The sequence below is a fragment of the Bemisia tabaci genome, chromosome 5 (genome assembly GCF_918797505.1).
Source record: "Bemisia tabaci chromosome 5, PGI_BMITA_v3".
Lineage (NCBI taxonomy): Eukaryota > Metazoa > Arthropoda > Insecta > Hemiptera > Aleyrodidae > Bemisia > Bemisia tabaci.
Window position 1 is genome coordinate 43,257,670 of NC_092797.1, and position 23,609 is coordinate 43,281,278.

Genomic DNA, 23,609 nt, shown 5'->3' on the forward strand with positions numbered 1-23,609 from the left:
AACACGAACAACATGTTTGAAACATGTTTTTTTAAAATTATTTATGAAAACATTTTTTTTAAATTATTCATGAAAACATGTTTTTTTAAAATTATTTATGAAAACATGTTTTTCTTAATTATTTATGAAAACATGGTTTTTTATTTTTTTATTTTATTTAAATTTTTTTTTAAATCTCTCTAAGTAGGCTATCTAACGCCAGTAAAAACCCGAGAAAGCGGAAAATCTAAGGATCTTCAGTGTCATCAGGGAAAATCAGAAAAATCGGTCATAGATCACAAAATTCTGAAAGCCTCAAGCATTTTTTAACCAAATGCAGTTTAGCACATGCGAAAGTGAAGCATTCGATTCAATCAATAAATTATGTTGGTTCGTAAAATCAAACAAGTGTCACTGTATTCGTGCAAAAAATCAAGAAATTTCATTTAAAATACTAGGAAAAATCAGAAAAATGATTGAAAAATTCAAAATGAAATTTTAGTCGACACCCTGCTGAGTGAGCTTTCAGAACCATTCCAGAGGATTCCTTTCCCTCTAAACCATTAAAACGTGAAAACAGATCTATTCTTATTGCTTGTGCAGCTATCTAAAAACACCCGAATGTTGATTTCGTGAGTGGCATTGCCTTATAACCAAGTACTTAACAAGAATTCGATATCCGAATGAGCATACCTAGGATCCCTGATAAGAAGTCGCTTGATGAAGTCTTTGGCCTCCTCAGAAACGTCTTCGAACAGTTCATCGGGGAAATCTAACTGCGCCTGAGAAATATTGCAGAATGTCTCTTGATCAGTTTCACCTCCGAAAGGTGAAAATCCTGTGAGTAAAACATAGGTAGTTACTCCTAAGGACCTGCAACATAGGATGAAAAAGGATTAGTAAAGATGTGAAGGGGTTCTATCTCTTACATACAAACTTTCAAGCAGCCGTGTTACCGTAAAGAACTGTGTCGCGGTGGCAAGACAAGCCAAAACGCCTGCATTTTTTCGTGTATGCAACACGGACATCCATCGAGTACGAATAGTTGTATCCAGGCGCCGGAAAGTGCAAAACTGAAGTTTAGAGAAAATAGACCTGATAGCGTTGGAGGGGAAAATCTCGTTTCACTGTCAGTCACTCAGCACTTATTAGTTTCTCATAACCATCGTTTTTTTTTTTAACAAATAAGAAGAATTTACGGGTTTAAGTAAACTAGTCTCTTAAATTTGTCAAGAATTGATATTTTGAAATTTTGAAGGGAACTCGATTTTGTGATTCTGGGCGCATCTGTTCTCCTCGGTAACACAACATCTCGCGTGAACATAAGTCGGAGCTCGTAAAGTCGGGAAAAATTTTTAGTCCAAGTTTATTTTTCCGACGAGGACATTCATTACTTGGTTGGATTTATCGCCTGCTGAAGTGGTCAACAACTCTTATTCTAAACTTAAAGAAGATGAAAGAGGAGGGTACACAAAGACACGGAAGCTAAACTTTGAAGTTTCTTAAATAAAGATATCGAGGCTGACATAAGCCGTTTCAAAAACTATTCTCAAAGAATTAAGGCAAAGACTAAGGTAAATGTCTGCATAATACAGAGGGTTAAATTCCCCATAATTTTCCGTAACGACACTCAGGAACTTTTCAACGGGGGAAATTTGATTTCATAATAATTGGTAGAACGATGAAATGCGCTGCTCGAAAGTTTGACACTACAGCTTTCCTCGTTTTTTTTTTCTCGCAAAGCGGCCTCAACTTTTTCGCCGCGAAGTCTCCGAACAAGACTCAATTGGTTTTATTTCTGCTCGTGCTAAAGAAGAACCTAGTATGAGCCTTCAGACGTTGCCAAATTGCCCAGGATAAAATATCTCCTTTAAAAAAAAATTATGAATATTTCTCTTCGATATTTTTAGATCATTTTTATAAAATCGCGAATAAAATTCTCTGAAAAATTAGAAGGCAAATATAAGTGAGTTTTCGTGAAAATTCGGTTTTTATAGATGGAAATCTGGCAACATAGGGAGGATCCTAGTGTGTTTCCCATGCGTAGTGCCTCGGCGAACCTTAAGGATCCGCCTCGTCAAGTTTACGAAGCGTGACGCCTAATCTGAACTACCGCCGGCAAACTTTCGCCTCAATGAGCAGCGAAGACAACTAAACTTTGGGCGTTCGAGCCACCTTTTGAATGCTTCTCAAGTGCCGCCTCGCTCCAGATTTACGAAACGGCCGCTCCGAGGAGGGAGGTTGAAAAACTCGAGTAGTACGCTGCCAAGTTAAGGGAAAACCTCGTATGCGCCTCAAGACGTTGCCAAATTGCCCTGGATAAATCACGAATTTAAAAAAGACTGCATGGTGGATATTTTCCGTCCAATTTTTTTCGAGAATTTTACTGCCAATATAATGTACAGCATATGAAAGTTTGAAAAAATAAATATTCATAATTTTCCTCCAAAATTGATAATTTTAAAGGGGAAATTTGGCAACGTGTGAATGGTGATACGAGGTTTTTCCTTAGCGCAACAGCACGGAGGTGGAGAGAGGAGAAGGTTGTTGTGCTGAAAACAATGAACGAGATTAGCGCGCCTCGATAAAAAAGTTTCAAAGGCTCCCCGGATGCTTTTTTGCGCCCTTGTATAATTTTCCAAGGGGCTCCGAGGGCGGTACTCGAGACAACACTGCCAATTTCTCGCTCCGAGGTATAATGACAGGTCCTTACAAATAAATCTGGCACTTGGAGGCTAATGATACTTCTGAAGATGTCGTTGGTTTAATCTTAATAGTAATTCTTGATGACTTCTTGTCGTTTTCATTTTAGACTCTTTGTCAGCAACTTGTACGAATAATGGTCAATGATTAAACGAGACACGAATGGAGGATTTGCAGGTGTCTGAAATTTGGTGGAATCCATTTATGTGTAAAAACTATACCGGGTAAACTAACAAGGGGAGTCTACGAAGTGACATCCTGGGATTGGGTTCATTTTGCTTGTACATGAAGAAGAGACAAATCTAAGGTTGACGTATTTTTTTTTTAGCCGCCACCTCCCAACCGTTCTCGAGATATCGATTTTTAAAGTTGCGATTTTTGCACGTTTCCGCGCGGAGTTCCGGCGAGTCAACTGAGCGCCGGCAAGCTTCACGAAGCGCGTTTCCTATCAGCGCTGCAGACCGGCCATCTTTATCAATAGTTCCGTGGCCGAGTGGTAGAGTGTTCGCCTACCGTTCCATCGGTCGCAGGTTCGACTTCCGCTTAGAGCTGTAACTTATAGGGTACGCCGCAATGCGTTTTTACAAGTTTTCTTTATTTTTATCTCACACCAAGGGGTCCGCCCCCTGGCCGCTACGCGGCCCAACCCCCGGGGCGAAAAGGCGCGCTTCGCGGCGAGGGGAATCATCGAAATCGACCGTTGACGGTTGCAAATTCAGAGTAAGGAAAAAGTCATTAAGAATATAGTGTGGTGGGAAATTTTTATTTGAAACATCATTTTATCATTCAATTAAAATTATTTACCCAGTAACCGTCAACGGTCGATTTCGATGATTTCGCTTGCCGCGAAGCGCGCCTTTTCGCCCCGGGGGTTGGGCCGCGCAGCGGCCAGGGGGCGGACCCCTTGGTGTGAGATAAAAATAAAGAAAACTTGTAAAAACGCATAGCGGCGTACCTTAAGAGCTGCGGCACGAAGCGGGATTCGAACCCGCGATCGATGGAACGGTAGGCGAACACTCTATCACTCGGCCACGGAACTATTGATAGAGATGGCCGGTCTGCAGCGCTGATAGGAAACGCGCTTCGTGCAGCTTGCCGGCGCTCAGTTGACTCGCCGGAACTCCGCGCGGAAACGTGCAAAAATCGCAACTTTAAAAATCGATATCTCGAGAACGGTTGGGAGGTGGCGGCTAAAAAAAAATACGTCAACCTTAGATTTGTCTCTTCTTCGTGTACAAGCAAAATGAACCCAATCCCAGGATGTCACTTCGTAGACTCCCCTTGTAAGCACACCAGTGGCGAGGCGTGAATGATCGATTATCGATATTTCCCCATTTAAATCAATGGGAAAGAATCGATTATTAAGGTGTTCGTTGAGAATAGAGTCCCTTTATACTGAGAGTCAAGATAATGTGAATCCATTTCTGATTGGTTCCCGTATTTTAGGCCTTCACAGTGTCACAAACGGGAATGAAGATTTAATTTTTACCGATTGCAAAGATTATAATCTAGAATGGACCAGGGAATTACGGGTTCGGCAAGGAACAAACGGAATAAGAGAAGAAACGGAGAAAGGAATTTGAGAATGGGCCGATCAAAGATTACAAAAAGCGTTCAATTTCTGTAATCTTTATTCCCGTTTGTGACTCCATGAGGGGGTGTTGTCTTGACTCTCAGTTTAAAGGGACTCTAGTTGCGAACGCCCTGTATATCGATCCTTTGTCATACGTTTAAATGACAGATCAATCGATTTATCGCAAAGCGCGCCACGCCACTGAAGCACAGAGCAATATCCTCGGCATGACAGAAAGATCCAATCTGCTAAAATACGAGTGCTCCAAAGGAAAATTTTGCTATGATATTTCGGTATATTCTCTCCTTTTTAAGTTTGTTTCCCCTCAAATTTCCACATCACAAAAATTGTTAAAAAGGACCATGAACTCCGCTCATCAAGCGCCTTCATGAACACGACACAAATTTCTCGTGGAAATTCTGTATCGTTATTAATGCAATTATATCTTACCACATGTCTGCGGCCAGGGTAATTGGTTCATAATGTAGAATTTCTGGAGCTGGAATGAAACAAAAAAACAGACCATCAATCATTATTGAAAATGATATTAAGATATTTGTCAGTGCGAACTACATATGAATATACCTTTTAGGGTAAGGTACTGGGATCCAATCTGGTTTTTAATGAGTTTTTCAAATTATCATTTGGATGGCTTTCGCGGGGAAAAGCGTCAGCTTTTTACGGAGTCTAAGGATTGTACGTGCTCTTTTTATGGTTTTAAATAGGAAGTCAAATGCCCAGTTCATAGTTTTAGTTTAGTGGCTTTATCGAGTCCGTCAGGTTTCATCTCCTCCAAAATATAGCTTGAATATTCTTTTATTGTTCAGTTTAAGGCATCATCTGGTCTTCATGCACGAAGCAAAAACAGAAAACGAAAAAATCATGCTTTTTATGAGAAAGTCTGTTAGGGGTTCTTTTTTTGCTAATAGAAGTTCTTTTTTTCTTTTTTCCTTTCTAAAATAAAATTATTTTACTACTACTACTACTTTCTTTCTTTCTTCTTTCTTTCTTTCTTATTTCTTTCTTTTTTTTCTATCAAAAATTGCTAGAACACTTGGGCAGAATAGAGGAACTTTTTCCGGCAGTGGCTGCGAGGAATAATAATACTCAAAATAAAAATGCCTTACCAACATAATCAGGAGTTCCCAGAATTTCTCGTACATCAGTCCCTTTCAAGACTACCCTAGATATTTCAAAATCACAGACTTTGATGTCACAGTTAGGAAAGTCTCCCATCATGACTAAATTTTGTGGCTGCAACAAATCAAGGATAAAACTGCATAAGTTTCCATGAAACAAATGAACGAGTAAACTTGCAGAAAATGATAAAGGCACGCACTGAGGAAATGAAGAAAAATAGATGAAGGAAATGGTCGATATAATCGTGGCGGAAATTCCACTGAAAGCACGGAAAGCACTTCGGTATAGGCTAGGCAAGTCTGCCGTGCTAAAGGAAAAACGCCGTAAGAACCTTCAGACGTCGCCGGATTTCCTTCGATGAAACACGAATTTCCCGGTAAATTGATGAATATTTTCCTTCTGATTTTTCAAATAATTTTGTTCGCAATTTCACCTGAAGTTCCTGAAAATCTCAAGGAATAATATTCATCAATTTCTTCAAAAATAAGTATATAATCGAAGGAACTTTGGCAACTCTCGAATTTTTATACGGCGTTCTTTCCTAGCACGACAGAAGAGAGGCGAGAGAATTTTTAAGCTCTGTGGAGTGGATGAAATTTAATCTTTTTTTCAGCGTCCATCAGAGTAGCTCGTTTCCTCAAGCATTAAACAAGTATTATATTCAAATTCAGGAAAGCGAATACCATAAGGGAAAAGTGACAAAACTGCATATGATATCACGTCAACTTGTCCAAGTGACAACACAGTCGCCAAACTTACTTTCAATAAGATATGCTAGTTTTGATTTAGACTGGCCATCGGCGATCGGATTTAAATAACAGTCGCAATCACAAAACACATTTTTGATTCACCAAGACTGTAGGTGCATATTGGGGCTCTTTACAATAAGAAGCTTACAAAAATGAATACATCAAAAAACAACCACAGTGCAAGCGTATTACATGGATATAACGCTTGTAAGTTATTTTATTTTCACATAGTTTCCTTCAAACAGAAACACGCTTAGTTATCTTTTGAGATAGCATCGCGTTTGCCCATTTTTAATTCCCTTGTGAGAATGAACCTAGGTAATCTTTTTCTCATTTCCTTTCGTCGTAAGGACCATGGCGCGAAATGCCCCCCCCCCCCCCCCTTATGATTACGGAATTCATATTTATTTAATCTATACCACGAGCAAGAAGATACATTTCAGGGGGTTTAGGAGACACTACGCGACGCTTTTTCCACCGAGGAAAATGTAAATTGCCGCTTGATTTCAAAATTAAATCGAGGGTTTTATATCCTCTCCTACTGCAGTATCTTCGACGATAAAAGAACCGGAAGTTCACCGGAGCAGGGACGAATTTCTTGAATTTTTCGAAAACAGCGCTCTGCACGTTTGGTCTCTTCGTTGGGGCACCTTAAAAAAGACTGTACGCAATAGCCCCAGCCGCTGGTATACCGTCCCACGATGGTTCCGGTGTGTTTGTTCCCCAGTGCCCTATTTTTTGAAAGGTTGTTTTTGCTCTTAAAAAAGTTCTCATTTTCCTCTCTTTCAAAATGTTCTCGATGTCACCTAAACGCAGTTCTTTTGACTATCGTAACTGGACCGAGATCATCCGAAAAGAACCAATTCACGTTAAGTTGAAACCGAGAAAGAGAGGTTTAAATTCTGTTTTTCGACTTTCAGCTTTTGGCAGGAGAAAATATACGGCTAGTGGGACTCAGAAACATTTTTAACTCACTTTTTTCGAAAATATGAGTTTGTTACTTTCTGATGAATTCGGTCCAAATTTACTAATATGTTTTTTGTGTCTGTAATCTTGATTTGTTAAAATAAACTTGAAAAAAGGAATAATAAAATATTAAAAAAAAAAAATAATGTTATACCCCGCAGAGTTACACACGCATTGCAAAAGATAAGTCGAATTTGACAACGCAGCTTCATTCATGAGGACCGCAGATGCAGAAGTATAATCCTTCCAAACGTAAAAAGGGAGGCAGTCTCTCAATGCTGCAGCAGTATTGTATCGCACTCGGAATGAAACAGGTATTATTACTGGATCTGCATTGTGTTCCGCTCGCACGAAGTGAAAAAAAGAGCATCTCAAACATTCAATACCTCGTATCCATCGAATATTCTAAGAGCTCTGTTCCTCGCGCTTTGTTTTTGCGTGAGAGCTGAAACTATGAAACTTTTAATATTTTTCCATCGGACTTCCGACGAACCAGTCCCCCTTGTCTGTTTCAGAGCCTCAGCTGTGACAAAGGCGAAAAGCAATTTTAGTCCGTTCGATTTCCTCCACATTTTTAGATTTTTGCAGAGGCGCTGAGCTCCCTTGAGCTTAAAGTTTTCTCAACCATAATCCCGCGAAAAATAGAAGACACGGATCTGATAGGTGTGTCCTATACCCGAAGTTTAATCGCAGAGATACCAAGAGGGTTCGAGCATGCCCCTCGAACAATGTTCACGAAATGTATTATTTTTGGGGCGGTATAATTTTTCACGATCGAGTATACATGTCCCGTCGATGGAAATATCGTTTCCCAAGGAGCTGATCTTTGAAATAGATGGACAGGGCTATCGACAAAGAAAACTGAAGATAAAACGGAGTGATCTTGTGCCACCGTTCTCAGGAAGAATGCCGTATGAGCATGCGAGAGTCGCTTCCCCGGGTGAAACATGCTTCTTTGAGGAAAGTACATACTTTTTCGTATCATTTTTTGATACTTTAGATGAAATTGCGAAAAAAATTGTCCAAAAAATTGTCAAAAAAATTTAATGAAAAATAATTGCAACTTTTCCAGTAAATTAGCATTTAATCAAAGCACTGTTGGAAACGCCTGGAGGTTCATACGGCGTTTTTTCTTGGCACGATAGTATTGGTGGAAGCGGATTTTTCTAATGCGGACCCCAAGCAGCATTTTTCAACGGAAAAATCGCGATTTGTTGCGATTTTTCCGGCGATAAAATCGCTAAGATCATCAACATCTGACCGATTATCCTCGATCTTGTTGCAATAAAATCGCAATTGTACTGCCCGGCAATTTATCGCGATACTATCGCAACAAAAATCGCGATACATGGCGATTTAATCTCGATTTTATCGACAAAAATTGATCGCGATTTTATTTAACAAAAAATTGCGATGCTTAGCGATTTAATCGCCATAAATCGCAACTTTTTATTCGATAATATTGCGATAAATTGCCACCGATATAATCGCGATAATCAACCGATAAAATCGCTATTTATCGCGATCACTGCTGCTTGGGACAAAGGAGGTTGGCTAACTAACGGCATCCTTCCTAGAGACCGTATATGGTTAGTCCATTATTTTCCCTCTTAATCCTTAACCTATGAGAACCACCTCTTTGAACTAAGAGGAGAGCAGCTTTATTCACCCTTTGTCTCCCTTGTCTACAGCTTTGTCTATAAATTTCAATAATCAGCCCGCAGGAGTCGAGAGATCCAAGTCTGTCATACTCGATGAAATTTTGCCACCCTGCAGAAAAAGCCTCGTTTGTTTTTACGTATCTCCGCGTCACCTACAGCGAATGCCGAATCGGTAGAGTGATGCATCGCCTTTGTGCATCGCAGATCTCTTCCGGAATCGAAGAACCAACCGCAAAAACCGCGCACCTACTCACACGTCCAACACGGACTTACGTGGTTTTGACGGGGAGCGCGGATCCTTGAGCGGTATGCCCGATTGCCCGCGATCTCCATCCCGAGTCCATTTGGAGTTTTACCCGTGCTTTGCGATATATCGATTGATCTGCCATTTAAACAATGAAAAAGGATCGATGAACAGGGTGTTCGCTACGAACGCCTTAGTAATCGATTCTTTACCATAGCCTTAAATAGGGGATTAGCGATAATCGATGATCGAGTTTTACGCTGATTTGAATACCGTGAAGCAGGACCATATGTTTACTCGGGCCAGGACCAAGGACACACGATGCCCCATGCGAAAATACCATCTCGCCGATCGGTAATTGCACGTATTATCCTTTAAGTACGGTGATTAGTTGCTCGCCGCGGACCGATCGACAATCGATGGAAATTACGGCTATCTACAAATCAAATCGCGGAGCCGCGTTTTGCGCCGTTGCCATCGCGAACTTCAGCCTCGCGGGAACGACGAAAAATAACGCCTTTCGGTGATTTCAGACGGAGTTCTCGAATATATGAACCCACGAGGAGCCCACACTGGGGAAAAAAACCACATTGGATCTAGGGTCCAGACTCTTGAAAACGTTGACAAGAAAAAATGCTCTTGATTCAATCGGATTTTCGCTTCACTGGAAAAAAACCACATTGGATCTAGAGTCCAGACTCTTGAAAACGTTGACAAGAAAAAATGCTCTTGATTCAATCGGATTTTCGCTTCTCTGGAAAAAACCACATTGGATCTAGAGTCCAGACTCTTAAAAACATCGACAAGAAAAAATACTCTTGATTCAATTAGATTTTTGCTTAAATCAAAAGGAAATCCGCTCAAATTAAGAAGCTTGGTTCTTGATCCAAGCAAAAATCCGATTGAATCAAGAGTACTTTTTCTTGTCGATGTTTTTAAGAGTCTGGACTCCAGATCCGATGTGTTTTTTTCCAGTGTTGAATCAAAAGGAAATCCGCTTAAATTAAGAGGCTTGGTTCTTGATTTAAGCTAGATTCTGATTGAATCAAGAGTACTTTCTCCTTTCTCTTGTCGGTGTTTTTAAGAGTCTGGACTCTAGATCCAATGTGTTTTCTTCCAGTGTTGAATCAAAACGAAATCCGCTTAAATTAAGAGGCTTGGTTCTTGATTTAAGCTAGATTCTGATTGAATTAAGAGTACTTTCTCTTGTCGGTGTTTTTTAGAGTCTGGACTCTAGATCCAATGTGTTTTTTTCCAGTGCATGGAAGTATGCAACATCGCGCTTTCAATGAGTTTTCAAAATTGAGCGAATATAGTTCGACGGATTGATGAACTATCTATTGAAAAAAAGAGTAGTTTGTCAAGAATCATAAGACACAAATCGGTTACAGTTTGCAATTACAGGAACTATTATTTCTCGTTCATTTCAGAAAAAACGTTTGTGCACTAATTTTCTGACTAGTTTCCTCACGAATATAGGATTTTTTTTATGAATAAGCCATGAGCCAAAAATAACATTTCTTACTCGCGAAATGTAGTCTACATCATAGACTGCACTTTGCAATTAGGAACTGCAATCTCTGGCTCAGTTTAAAAACAACGTTTGTACTACGCACGCAGTATCCCTATAGAAATATGTGTTTTTACGGATGAGCCAGAAATTGCAGCTCCGAATTGAAAAATTCCATTTGGACGTATTTCTGTTAAACGGAACTATGCGCCAATTTGAGTTCCTTTTGAGGATTTTAGAATCCCGGATAGCGCGTTCTGTCAAACGGAACTAAGCGCCATGGAAAAGTATTGCGAGTATAGGACGGAACAGGCATCGAGTTTCGCAACACCCGCCAATCCAAGCCCCCCTATCCCTTCCTCCCCCTATGGCGCTTAGTTCCGTTTGATAGAGATACGTCCAATTCATTGCCACTTTAATTGTAAGTTCACTGATTCCTCAACCGCTTTTGACACATGAATCACGGTCCTGCAGTCTTGCTGTTTAACAATGAGACACTCTGTACAGTTTTATAGTGCCGTTTCCTGACTGTGCTTTTTCTTAGCAGCGGGCTGATTATTGAAATTGATAGACAAAGAGTACAAAAAGATAATGGAGCGATGCTATCGGTGGAATGGACGCGGGTACGATCGCAATAGACAATGGAAGTAAGTAATAGACTAACTACCAACAACCCGGAGACCCTACAGTTAGTCCATCATATCTGTCTTATCTCCGAGCAGAACATTTTTACCTGAGAGAAAAACGCTCTGATTATCCGCAACAAACCGACAACGTGGCGTAGATTTGAGTCACAAGACAAGTATCACTTGGTCGCAATGGGAGCTAAAAGTGCAGCGAGTATTTTCTGTATTGACCGCCCGACTGAGGCCGAGACGGTGGCTCCCCAAGTTGTCATCTGCCGTGCTGAGGAAAAACGCCTTATAAGCATCCAAATGTTGCCAAATTGCCTCTCAGAAAATATTTATTTTTGAAGAACGCTATGCATATTTTTCCTCGAAATTTTCAGACTATTTAGGCCGAATTACGCACAAAAATCTCTTAAAAATCGGAAGGAAAATATTGGCAAATTTTCTGGGAAATCCGTGATTTCTCGAAGGAGATTTGGCAACGTCTGAAGGATCATACGGCGTTTTTCCTAACTACTACAGAATTGTCGTGTGCCCCCGTCGCGGAACAAGCGACTAGTGGCGAGGCTTGAATGATCGATTATCGATATTTCCCAATTTGAAGCTATGGTGAAGAATCGATTATTAAGGTGTTCGTTGCGAGCAATCTGCCTATCGACCCTTTCCATAGGTTTGAATGGCAGGTCAATCGATATATCGCACTGCAAGCGACCAGGTTTTCCTCACGTTCCCGGATTATGGGCTCGGAGGAAGAGGGAATACCTCGGTTGCGCCTTGCCTTTCTTCCCGGTCGTATCTCCGTTTATTAATATTATTATTTACGACTCCAGATGAACATGAATACAAATGAGAGCGGCCCGCAGTGGACCGGGTCGATAGGAGAGGTCGGACAAAATTTTGACCGCTTATAACTCCGTTTATACAAAAATTTGAGGTTGTAAAAGTGGTTTCATTGGTTTCCTCGGGAAATTTTCTTCTTAATGCGTACATTGGAATTTAAAATCAGACGAAATATACATCGAAATTTGTAATTTTGGTTAAAATGTTCATGTCCGACTTTTGTAATGGAGATGTTGCACGTGTGAGGAATTTGCGATTTCACTTTTGATTCCAATATAAAAATTTGCGAGAAACACGGTTCTCTCTGAGATCAACTCCCAAGCTCAAAAAAGTTCTCAAGTTGAGGCCAAAATGGAGGGGATATCCCACGCTATCCTGAGAGTCCATACGTTTACATCAAGACAAAGATAGGGAGCAAATATATTCCCTGGTAAAAATTGGCGATAGGAGCTGCGTTTCAAAATACCATAGGAGTTCTTTTAGCCGACTGAAGAAGGCGATAAAAAATCATATAGCTGGCTGTAAAAAGTGGAAAAAATCATGAGGTCGGGCTACACGAGGCGATACAAAATTAAGCAGCCGGGCTATTGTTCCTATCGCCGGACTTTACACCTTATCGCCTGACTGTTGCTTTTTCGCCATCGGCTGTAAAAGGCTATAAGAAATTGTGTGGAAATTCGTGTGCTTTGTAAATCCTTAAGTTTGTACGGAATCACCTTAAATATTTACAAAACGCACATTTCATTTTCCTTTACTACATATTTTTTTTCATCAATTAAAATGAGAATAATCCATACTGAGCGTGCAAACATTTCAATTTCATGAGTTGAATAACGCTGACTCCACGAGATTAAATACATAATAGAGCCTAACACAAAGCGGCGCGGCGGCGCGCGCACTGGCGCCTACAAACCTAACAGGGATACTTCACGCATTGCGTAATGCGTGAAGTATCCCCGTTAGGTTTGTAGGCGCCAATGCGCGTTTCGCGCTGGCTGCCCGCCCGCCGCGCCGCGCCGCAGCGGACCACGGCGCTTGAAGCAACTATTTCACACCAGAGGTATTGCACAGTATCATACGAAATTGAAGGCGTTCCAACAATTTAGGAATGGCAGGCATCCTTCCAAAGTACGGAGCTTTCCTCGCAAAATAAATCAAGATACTACGGCCCAAAAAGAGAGCAGTAGTCAAAGAACTCACTAAGTCCTAGCACCCGTAATTAGTAACGTTTAGCATACACTTTATCGTCAGGCTGTTGCTTAGTCGCCATCGGCTATAAAAGGCCATGAGAAATTGTGTTGCCGGCTATAGAAGCCATTGGAAATCTTACAGCCGGCTGTAGGTCTATGGTATTTTGGAACACAGATTCTACTGCCAATTTTTACCAGGGTTAGCAGGGGTGCCAAGTTTTCAGTTTTAGAGTCCCGAAAAAGTGGCAGCCCTGTCAATGTATTTGCTCCCTATCTTTGCATGGAGAGTTTTTATTCTTGATGTAGAGGTGGACTCTCAGGATAGCGTGGGATACCCCCTCCATTTTGGCCTCAACTTGAGAGCTCTTTCCGAGCTTGGGAGTTGTTTCCAGAGAAAACTAGTGGCACCATCGTGTTTCTCGCGAACTTTTACCCAAGAATCAATAGTCAAATCGCAAATTCCTCACACATGCAACATCTCCATCGACTCGGGCGACTGTGCGGCGGGCGATCCCTGGACCGCGCGCGCCGAGCCAGGGATAATTTCATACATATGTAAACATCCCCGTTTCGCCTGTTTTATAGCCGGGCCGCGGAATGACAGAGCTTCGGGAGGCCACGGTCGCCCGTCCATTGTTGAGCCTTAATTAAAAATGCATGCCGTGCGCCCAACTCTTCCGACCTCTTTGCATCATCAACCGCCGACCCCACGAAATGACCCCAAAATAGAAACAATTATTTTCGCTCCTCTGACAAAAGGGCGTATCCGGGTTTCCATGTGAGCCTTTTTCTCCACAAAAGTCTATGCTTTCTGGGGTTCGTGTGGAAATTGAGATATGCCCTTACGTCAGGGAAGCGACGATGTAACCGAACGGTCAAGTGCATGAACTTGTTAACTCAAGTTTGTGCAGCCCTCAGATAATAGATTTTTGGTTGAAACATCAAATCTGGACGGAATTAACTAGAGCAGGGCTTTCAGTCGCGTGGAAAGCCTGGAAAATTAGGAAACTCATCCGGAAAAGTTACGGAATTTCTCGAGCGGCGTTTAGCAAAAGTCAGCATAATTCATTTAAAGAGAAAAAAAAAAATAAAAATTTCAAGTGGAAGTTTTGATATTATATTAGGGAACGTGATGGATTTATCGAGGATTGGATTTTAGGATGGATTTGAAAACATCAGGTTTTGTTATGAGGTTAGACATGTGAGGGAATGCGACTTTGGAGTCTTGGTAAAACGATTTTCGTTTGGGAAAGTCAATGAAATAATGGAAAATAAAGTAATCTGACTACATTTGAACCTTATTAATTAGAGGAGCACCCAGTTACATCAACCATTACCGAATTCCATCGGAAGGTTTATTTTTTTACCAGAGAGGTGTAGTGTAGATTCTTTTGAAACTTTTAGGGAATTTTCTGTGTGAAGTAAAACAAATTTCCTGGAATTTTCAACCGTTTTCCTGTCATTAAGTAGACTCTCTATGAAATTTGGCAAGATATGACATATTCAAATATTGGAAGCGTTTCCACTTTACCAATAGTACCATACTGAGTGGACTAGCGCCTTGATGCAACTATTCGTGTTCCATGAATGTGCAGGTTGTATTTTCAAAATTGAAGGCATTTTTGTTTTTCTCGCTTCTTCAGAGATGCATGAGACTCGTCAGTCGTAACACTCTCATGAAAGAGTATTTAAATAGGGGCAGTATTACCAGTTAGTGACAGATTGGATAAAGTCGCCAAAGGGACGTAACATACTTATGCTTCTTTGTGCATTCGTCCCGTTTCTGAATGGTGAAATTGACGTATTGTTAAGGTGGATGCTTTCAAAGTTGAATTCAGTGTTATGGTCTTACCTGTAAACTATATATTTTTTTATTTTTACAGGTGACTAGTAACTTTTCAACAATAATGGTGGCACCTTTGTCGCTGTTGCAAAATTTGACAGGAGGGTACTCGGTGAAATCTCAACTGAAGCGAAGGAAAATGGAAAGGTGAGTTTCCCTTCACATACATCCTCTGATTCTTTGATTTTGCACCATAAAAGTAACCTACTCTATCTTTCCTTATAGCCTTTTTATGAATGCATCACAGTATTCTACTTATGAAGTACGGATGTTGATGTTACGCCCGAATGTCTCATCTTTACTTGCGGGCCGGTTATTGACATCTTATGTTAGCAGGACAAAACATCGAAATGCAATGTCTTGCGCTGGAAAAGTGGGATTTAGTGTCAATAATCAGATTGATTCTGTACGGTTGTTTTTGCCTAACCTTCTCTAATTTCTTATTATTTTATTCGAGAACTCAGGTACTTAACGCCTAAAAATTGTTGGTGTATTTATCCTTCATTATGATGAATAAACTCACAAAATTTTAAACTTCAGTGTTGTCTGTCCTAACATTTAAACATCAGCGAGAATTGGGCAGTGTGGGCAATACAGTCAGGCCGATTTCGGTCGCCGCGTACTATTGCAACATTTAAAATCTCCGATTTCTTAGCTATATTTTGTTTCATGGCAACTTTAAAAAGTATTTCCTCTCAATTTTGTGTGATTTTTATCAGAGTGAGCGAGAAAAATCCACAGAAAATTTCATTAGAAACTGTCGGTTACTTTTTTCCTCGACAAAAAAATGAAACATCAGCGGAAACTTACAACGTCGCAATGCAAGATACGGCTCATTCGACTTTAGCTATCTATATGATCATTATCCGGTTGCATGGCAAGGGCCTGGTGTTGGGGGGGGGGGGGGGCAAATGAATTAAATCTGTTTCCTGAGTGCGAAACGAGTTTCAGAGGATGGTAATCTGATTTTTCCGTCGTTGAGTTTCATTAGGAAAAGAACATCGCTACATCGAAACTTTTCATAATCAAATGAAGCTCTTATTCATTTGAAAATTTAATTTCCTCCACGTTTCCGCACAGGGAGAGAATACCCCCGCAAACGGAGAATACCCCCTGGATCGCTCATCTCGAGAACGACGCACGGTGGAGCAAGTTAACGGGAGAAGCTGGACAAAATGTAGAAACTTTAAAAGCATATAACTTCGTCAATACATATAGCATTGGACTTTTAAAGTCGTGAAATCGGTTCTTTCGTAAAATTCTGCATGAGATAGACCCTGTAGAATTTAAAATTTGTGAAATCAACATTGAATTTTGTCGTTTTGGTCTTGTAATGTCTTGTGTGGCATCTCCTAGAGAATCGATCCTACTGTGCGACGCTCTGCACCCTGCCTCCAGGCGCGAAACAGGGTAAACGGAATGCGCCCGTGGAAATAATTTGATAACTGCAATTACACGGACCGAGGAAATTTAGTGAGGTGCATGCATTAGCAGCCGTCCGTTCCCACTTATATGTATAAATCAAATTTTCTTTCAGCCAGAGCGCTTGAAGTGAAAACTTCGAGTAACAGGTATCCAGATCAGAGCGGAGAGGCACAGTTTGTAATTAGTGGGCCTGCGTTCGTGGTGTCTGTGCTTTTATCACCATTTTTTCTCGCCTGAAGGGAGCTGATGATTAAATATTCAATTTTTAGGTAATCTTTTGCCATTACGTGTCTCGATTTTTGCTGCACTGGCCGGACTGGGTCTATTTACTCTGTGACCAGCCCGTGTTTCGCGATAAGAGCGGATCGGCGTGACTTTTCACTTTTCTTTGTTTTTTGCCTCTGATTTTAGCGGCTCTGGTGCTTGCACTAGAGCTGCTATTCCGGACGGTCCCAGCTGGGGAGTATCAATGCAGCATGTTACATTGTAGAGACCGCGCGTTGGTTGATGGGAATCGGCGCCATTTTCGGCTATGTTCCTTGTCATGACTTTATTTTATTGCATACTGTTTTATTGTTAGTCAATGCTATGTTGTGTATTGTATTTTTGGAATCATGGTGATACAGTCAATAATTCAAAACTTGTTTGTGCTTTTATCTCGTGATGGAAAAAATGTACTTTACGTTCAAAATTTGAAAATTTGAATTTTAAAGTTTTCGCGGTTAAGGAAGCTTTAACCACTGGGTTGGAGCTTCCTAGTTAATTACTCGATATCAGCTGATAGCAAACAAAGGTTACCAGGGAAACCGTAAACGTCTAACAACTATCGTGGCCATTGGGGCGATTATTGAAATGATATCGACTGTATGTCGCCGCTTACGACAGGACATAGCCCTATCTTAACTGTGTAATATATCGCAATTCGATATTGTTTTGATTTTTAAAAGGAGCAATTCATTCATACAGTTCCGATTAGTTTTGGCGAACGGGCCCTTAACCTACGGCACTCGGCTCATGGGAATTTTTTAACTTGTCCTGGACGGACTCGTCTGTAGCGCCTCGTTCTTCGTTGTGTGTGTGATTTCGTGAAGAAGTTTCTATGGCAATTTGCTTTTATTTGTGAGCTGTTTTTTCCATTCCGGGAACATATTTATTGAAAACGGCGACTTTTTCAACAGTCCTATTTTTATCTACAACATCTAAGTGGCCCTTCATAATCATTTAATTTTGGCCCCTGGCCAGAAAAAGGTTCGGAAATTGCAGTGATTTTGCCGAAAATGCTGAAGTAAGTAAATTTGGGCATTTTTTTTCCTTCTTCAAACTCTGTGGAGAAGCACTTCTCCTCCAGTACATCTATTTTTTTACTTATCTCTCGCAAGGTACATTTACAGAAGGTGTGTTCCAGTATTAACAGTTCAGATTCGTGGTTTTTTTATTATAACGCTTATTTCGGAAAGCAATTATTACATTGTTCAATTCTACTGACTTTCAACACTCGATTATACTCCCGGCAAATTCTGCAGCAGCGTTTCAAATGTTGACTCTAATGCTTCCAACAGCCATCCGATGTCTAAGGGTTTATCCCTAGATTTAGGGATTTTCCGGAATTTCCAGGGATTTAGGGATTTTTCAGGAAATCTAGGGATTTTTTTTTGATGAGGTAAAGTTACCAAAAATCAACTTTTTAACCTCAATTCTAGCTTCGACAATCGAAAACATTTTTTCATCTATATTTTGTAGGCCTTTTTGGCAACACTATTTTCCCCGCAAATAAGCCGGAAATTAAAACGATTGCGTCCTTCGATGTACTTGACATTCAACTGCATTCAACCTGTTAATAATAAGAAATCAACTAATATTCTTTCATTTTATTGGTCTGGATTAGCACTGCTTTCAGAGAGCGCCAAAATTCAAACGAGCCAATCAGATTTAAATATTGCAAATCGCTACATCGAATGACATCATGATTCTTCATAAAAAAATGGCGCTTTTTGCAAAATCTAGGGATTTTTTAAGTATATTTGAGCAAATCTGGGGATTTAGGGATTTTTAGCGAAATCTAGGCATTTTTTTTCTTCCCCGCTAGGGATTTAATATCGGAAGACTGGCTTCCAGTATCGTAGCGTTGATCGTCGCTGATGTCGAAATGGAACCTAATGCCGGACTTACTGTAACACCTCCATTCCTCAATTCCGGTGAGGAATACGTCTCTACCCTTAACTCAATATAAATATACAAATTGATAAGTGAGTGCTTTAGTCTCCTGAAAACAGAATTGCGAAACTTAAAATTGGAGAAAAATGATGAGTAAATGAAAAAATGGAACCAATTGATGGGATATGTCGCATGCCATTCTGACACAAAATATGGCGTCTATCGAATCACCTTAACTAAATAAAATAACCAAATTTTCAACTCTCAAACTATCAACTTCAAACTATCAAAATTTCCAACAATGACAAAAATGATTGTAATATACCTATAATGTAATGAAATATACACGCTCTAATCATTTAATTTGTATTACCTTTATGTTATGTACCTACATGTTATACTATTTTTATAATAAATTTTGCCAACATGCTTTTCAATTCAGTCTACAACATTTCATTCCGACGTGGCAATAATGATTTATAATGCCCCTAAACATTAAAATGAATTACAATAGTAATGCCGCATTATAATGTCGTATTATACATCGCAACGATTCATGTCCTACTGATTATTGATTATTGTAAGATGAATTCTGTTTTCTCTGATTGTATGTTTCATACGTGCGAAGCAAGTACGGGTCACTAGAAACGTGGTTCGTACGGGTGGCTGATGAAATTGATCTTCGAATACCTTTTGATGAGCTAGGGAAATGGAACCATCTGCATCTCATGGACAATAAATAGTTGCCGTAATTAAGGTCATCCCGTGATTAAGGTGCCGTGATTTAAGTCATAAATTCTTCATCTAATTCTTGATTCATCTCCAAAATGTCTGCTAAAGCTTTCATGCGCTTCTCCTTGTATGCATGAATGAGCAAATTGGGTATCGAACAAGCGGACACTTTTTGAAAATTCAGATGATTCTGGACAATATCGTACAGAAGTCCACGAGCTGCAGATGGATCCATTTCCCTAGCTCATCAAAAGTTATTCGAAGATCATTCAACAACCTCTTTGACAAGTTGCAAAAACTTTTCGTTAACAATAGTGTCACACGGTACTAGGAATATTTACTATTTAACGAACCTTATATTTCCCTGACTCAGTCCTAAATTATAGAAGTATGCGTTACTTTTCCAGCAATCCAAAAAAACAATTATACAAAAAACCAATACCTACACTTTCAGATATAAAAATGCAAATTTTTTGCAGCCTCGCTAAACGACTTATCAACCAGAGATTTTTTAGGAAGCGGACCTCCAAAGAGCTTTCAAAATTAAAAGTATACAACAAGTGATAATGCCATGTATTCGCCATATCAAAGCCCAATACACATTTATACACCGGCTACGTAAATCTGCTAAGTTACAAAACATGAATCGACAGTTGTCGGATTGTACATCAATGACAAAATGTGTCTAGGCCCTCATTCTTGACTACAACTACTGCCCCCAGAGCCGCTCTTCGACGCCAATGCGTTGGAGCTTCCTGCTTGTTTCGGTTAAAAATGGAATCGGTAGATTTCGAAACGTTCAGCCAACCTGACGTCAAGCTAAAGTCGATCCAACCCCCTAATTTTTTAGAACATCCTGACCAAAAAATTGCATGGAGCGCCGATATTGAGTGATATGGGGGGGGGGGGGAGGGTCCTTCAATCTAACGTAATTTATACATGTACTTGACGTGGGGAAGGGGAGTCAAAAGAAAACAAAAGCCTGACGTTATTTATTACATGCACGGAGAAATAAACCTCGTGCGTGGGAAGTCTAGGTCATATGGATCTCTGAAGTTTTCGGATTAAGCATCTGAACACTTTAGGTCTACCTGTTGAGGTTCATCTGAAACATCAGATGTCATCAGATGTCTGAAACATCAGATGTCATCAGATGTCTGAAACATCAGATGTCATCAGATGTCTGAAACATCAGATGTCAAACTTCGGTTCTCACATCTGAAGTACTTCAGATGTGAGAACCGAAGTTTTTCGGATGTGAGAACCGAAGTACTTCAGATGTAAGAACTGAAGTCTCAGATGTGTGATCCAAATCTCAGCAGCTGGACCTAAAGTGTTCAGATGCTCAATCCGAAAACTTCAGAGATCCATATGACCTAAACTTTTGGTCTCACGCACGAAGTTTTTTTTCTCCGTGTAGATGGCCATTAAGAACCTATTCTGCTCCCAAAAAAATTGAGGGGGGAAATATTTTTTATGCAAGAAGAACTGATCATGTTAGAATATTCAGTGAGGATATTATCTAAAACAATTCAATAATATTGCTGAGTTTTAAAAACTCCAGCGCAGAAAATATATTTTCTTACGCTTTATAATGAGAGCGCGAGGTCTTATGAATGAGAATATTTTAAAAAAAAAATGGTCTTCGCGTTTTTCTAAGGATACATCATCTGGAAGACTTAATCTAAATCCACTTAGATGCCGAAAATACGTGATTTTTACTCAGGCGAAAAATCCTTTGAAGTGCACTCAGCCCTTGCTCTTCTGAGAGAAGACGCTTCCCCTCCCCACCAACGAAATAAAACCTCGGGTTATCTACTTCCGTCCCCGTCGTAAAGTACGCGATTGTGCTAAGTTAAAACACCGTATAAACAGCAGAATGTTGCCAAATCTTCTCCGATAAGATATTTATTTTTGAGAAGAATAATGGATATATTTTCTTGAAATTATTAGATACTTCAGGATACATATTGCAAAGAGAGTAAAATTCTCTAAAAATCGTGTTCTACGTGACATTTTGGTCAAGAAACATGTATCAAAATGCTTAACTTCGTACCTCGTTTAGTGCTCCACTAGACTTTACTTTGCGATTAGGAATTGCGCAACTTCTGGCTAATTCGTAAAAACACTTATGTGTATAGGCAAACATACGTTATTTCCACGCGGAAGTGAATTGTCAGAGGTTATCCCCTAAATCGTGGTACTACCACAATTAATTGGACTGCACTTTGCAATTTGGAACTATAAATTCTGACTCACCTGAAAAGACATTTGTGTGCATAGGGAAACTAATGGCACATACGTTGTTTTTAAACCGGGCCAGAATTTATCGTTCCAAATTGCAAAATGCGGTCCAATTGGAAATGGCCGTATCATCCAACAACTCCCACCTCTGTTTCCGCGCGCGTAAACTGAGCCAGAAATTGTAGTTCCCAATTGCAAAATGCAGTCCAATTGTTCCATAAGAGCCACCTATTTCAACCGATAGGATCGTTCCATTTTCCCTTTGTCATCTTTGTCTATAGCTTTGTCTATAAATTCCAATTATCAGCCTGCAACGTACATTTCGCGAAGCAAGAGAGAAAAAAACCGATATTAATTGATAGAGCTTTTGATATACGAGCAGTACACCGATTTCGAGGTTAATTGTAAAGGCAGTTGAATGGAAACAATGCGTTTATTTTGAAGAGAAATCACGTTCCTAATGCTGACCATAAGGAGATCTCTCATTGTCTCTCCACGCACGAGCAGACGATATTTCCAACGGACAACTTATTATACTGTCACTTTTGCGCGGAGCGGCGCGGACTCCACCGCCGCCGCGAGGAAAAACGCCGTATGAGCCTCCAAACGTTGCCAAATCGCCTCTCGGAAAATGTTTATTTTTGAAGAGGGTTACGAATATTTTTCCTCGAAATTTTAACGTATTTTAGATCGAATTACGAGCAAAATTCTCTGAAAAATCGGCAGGAAAATATTCGCAAATTTTCCGAAAAATTCGTGGTTTGTAGAAGGAGATTTGGCAACATTGGTGGAGTCATACGGCGTTTTTCCTTCAGTGCGGCAGGCCAGTCCTCGGATAGGTGCAGCGTGCGGCCGGCTACTCGCAGATTTTATCGGCCGTATGTAAACCACTTCACGCAGGACCTGTGCAGCCGATCGTGAGAATGAAAGTGGGCGGATCAGCGGGGCGATTATTGAAATTGATGGACAAAGCGATAGACAAAGAAGATATAGGGAGTATGGAGCGATCTTATTGGTTGACATGGTTGGTTCTTATTGACTAAGGAAGAAAATGATGGACTAACTGTCGGGTCTTTAGTGGGTTGCCGTTAGATAGTCGACTACCTACCTCCTATGTCCATTGCCACCACCTGCTTCCACCAATAGGATCCCTCCAAATCCCTTTGGTCGTCTTTGTCTATAGCTTTGTCTATCAATTTCAATAATCGGCCCGCAGGAAGGGGAAACTGTCGTTTCTCGGAAAGGTCGAATGGCAAGGAAAATACTACCAAAAACACAGGAGCTTTATCTCGACTGTTTTTTTTGAAGTTGGGCGTGAGGTTTCTAAACCCCTGTAAAAAAGCTCCGTGCTTTAAAAGTTGTCCCGTCTCATGCATCGTCACGTATACTACTGTGCTGAGGCAAAACGACTTATCGATGGCCGAGAAACAATACCGCCTATCTGCAAACTGACGATTTTGCAGGATGAAAAGGAAACTTTGCGATTTTTGTAATTTTTTGGTTAGATTTGCAATTTTCTTTACACATTACAGTGTCCTTACAGCGGAATTGGAAAAAAATAAAAACATCAGCTTGCGTGTTTAATACTGAAAAGTTGCCAAAATTATTGGTTAGTCGGTAGTTTTCATTCATTCTCGATATGGACTTTCAAATCTTGTCAAATTTCTTCGAAAAACATAATTAAATTTGAAAGAAAATTGCGATAATTTTTTCGGGAAAGTTTCTGAAAATTATGTAGATTGCCTAATCAGCGAATTGAATTATGTGACAAATTCAGAAACTATCCAGAAAAATTGGTTTAATCGAGAGAAATTTGGCAATGATCGGATGTACTCGTGGCGTTTTCCCCAAGAAGAAAGACAACGCTGTTTTATGCATCTTAACTGCTCAGATTATTACTTTATGTCGATTTTTCTTGAGATGTCTAGCCCATCGATCGATAACTTATCAATGAAAAAATTGAGTACTCAGCCTTATGGTTTTCTCATATCCTCTGTGAAAATATGAGGCACAGTGACAGGGAAGTT

The 23,609-nt window shown here is 40.1% G+C and overlaps 1 protein-coding gene across 1 annotated transcript in view; it reads right to left on the minus strand.

The window, feature by feature from the left end:
* LOC109032720 (uncharacterized) overlaps positions 1-23,609 on the minus strand; it is a 225,116-nt gene that overhangs the window by 2,466 nt on the left and 199,041 nt on the right. The window contains exons 4-6 of the mRNA XM_019044992.2: positions 5,383-5,509; positions 4,706-4,754; positions 673-852 (exon numbers count right to left, since the gene is read on the minus strand). Coding sequence (XP_018900537.2) covers positions 673-852; positions 4,706-4,754; positions 5,383-5,509 — 356 coding nt within the window. The remainder of the gene's footprint in view (positions 1-672; positions 853-4,705; positions 4,755-5,382; positions 5,510-23,609) is intronic.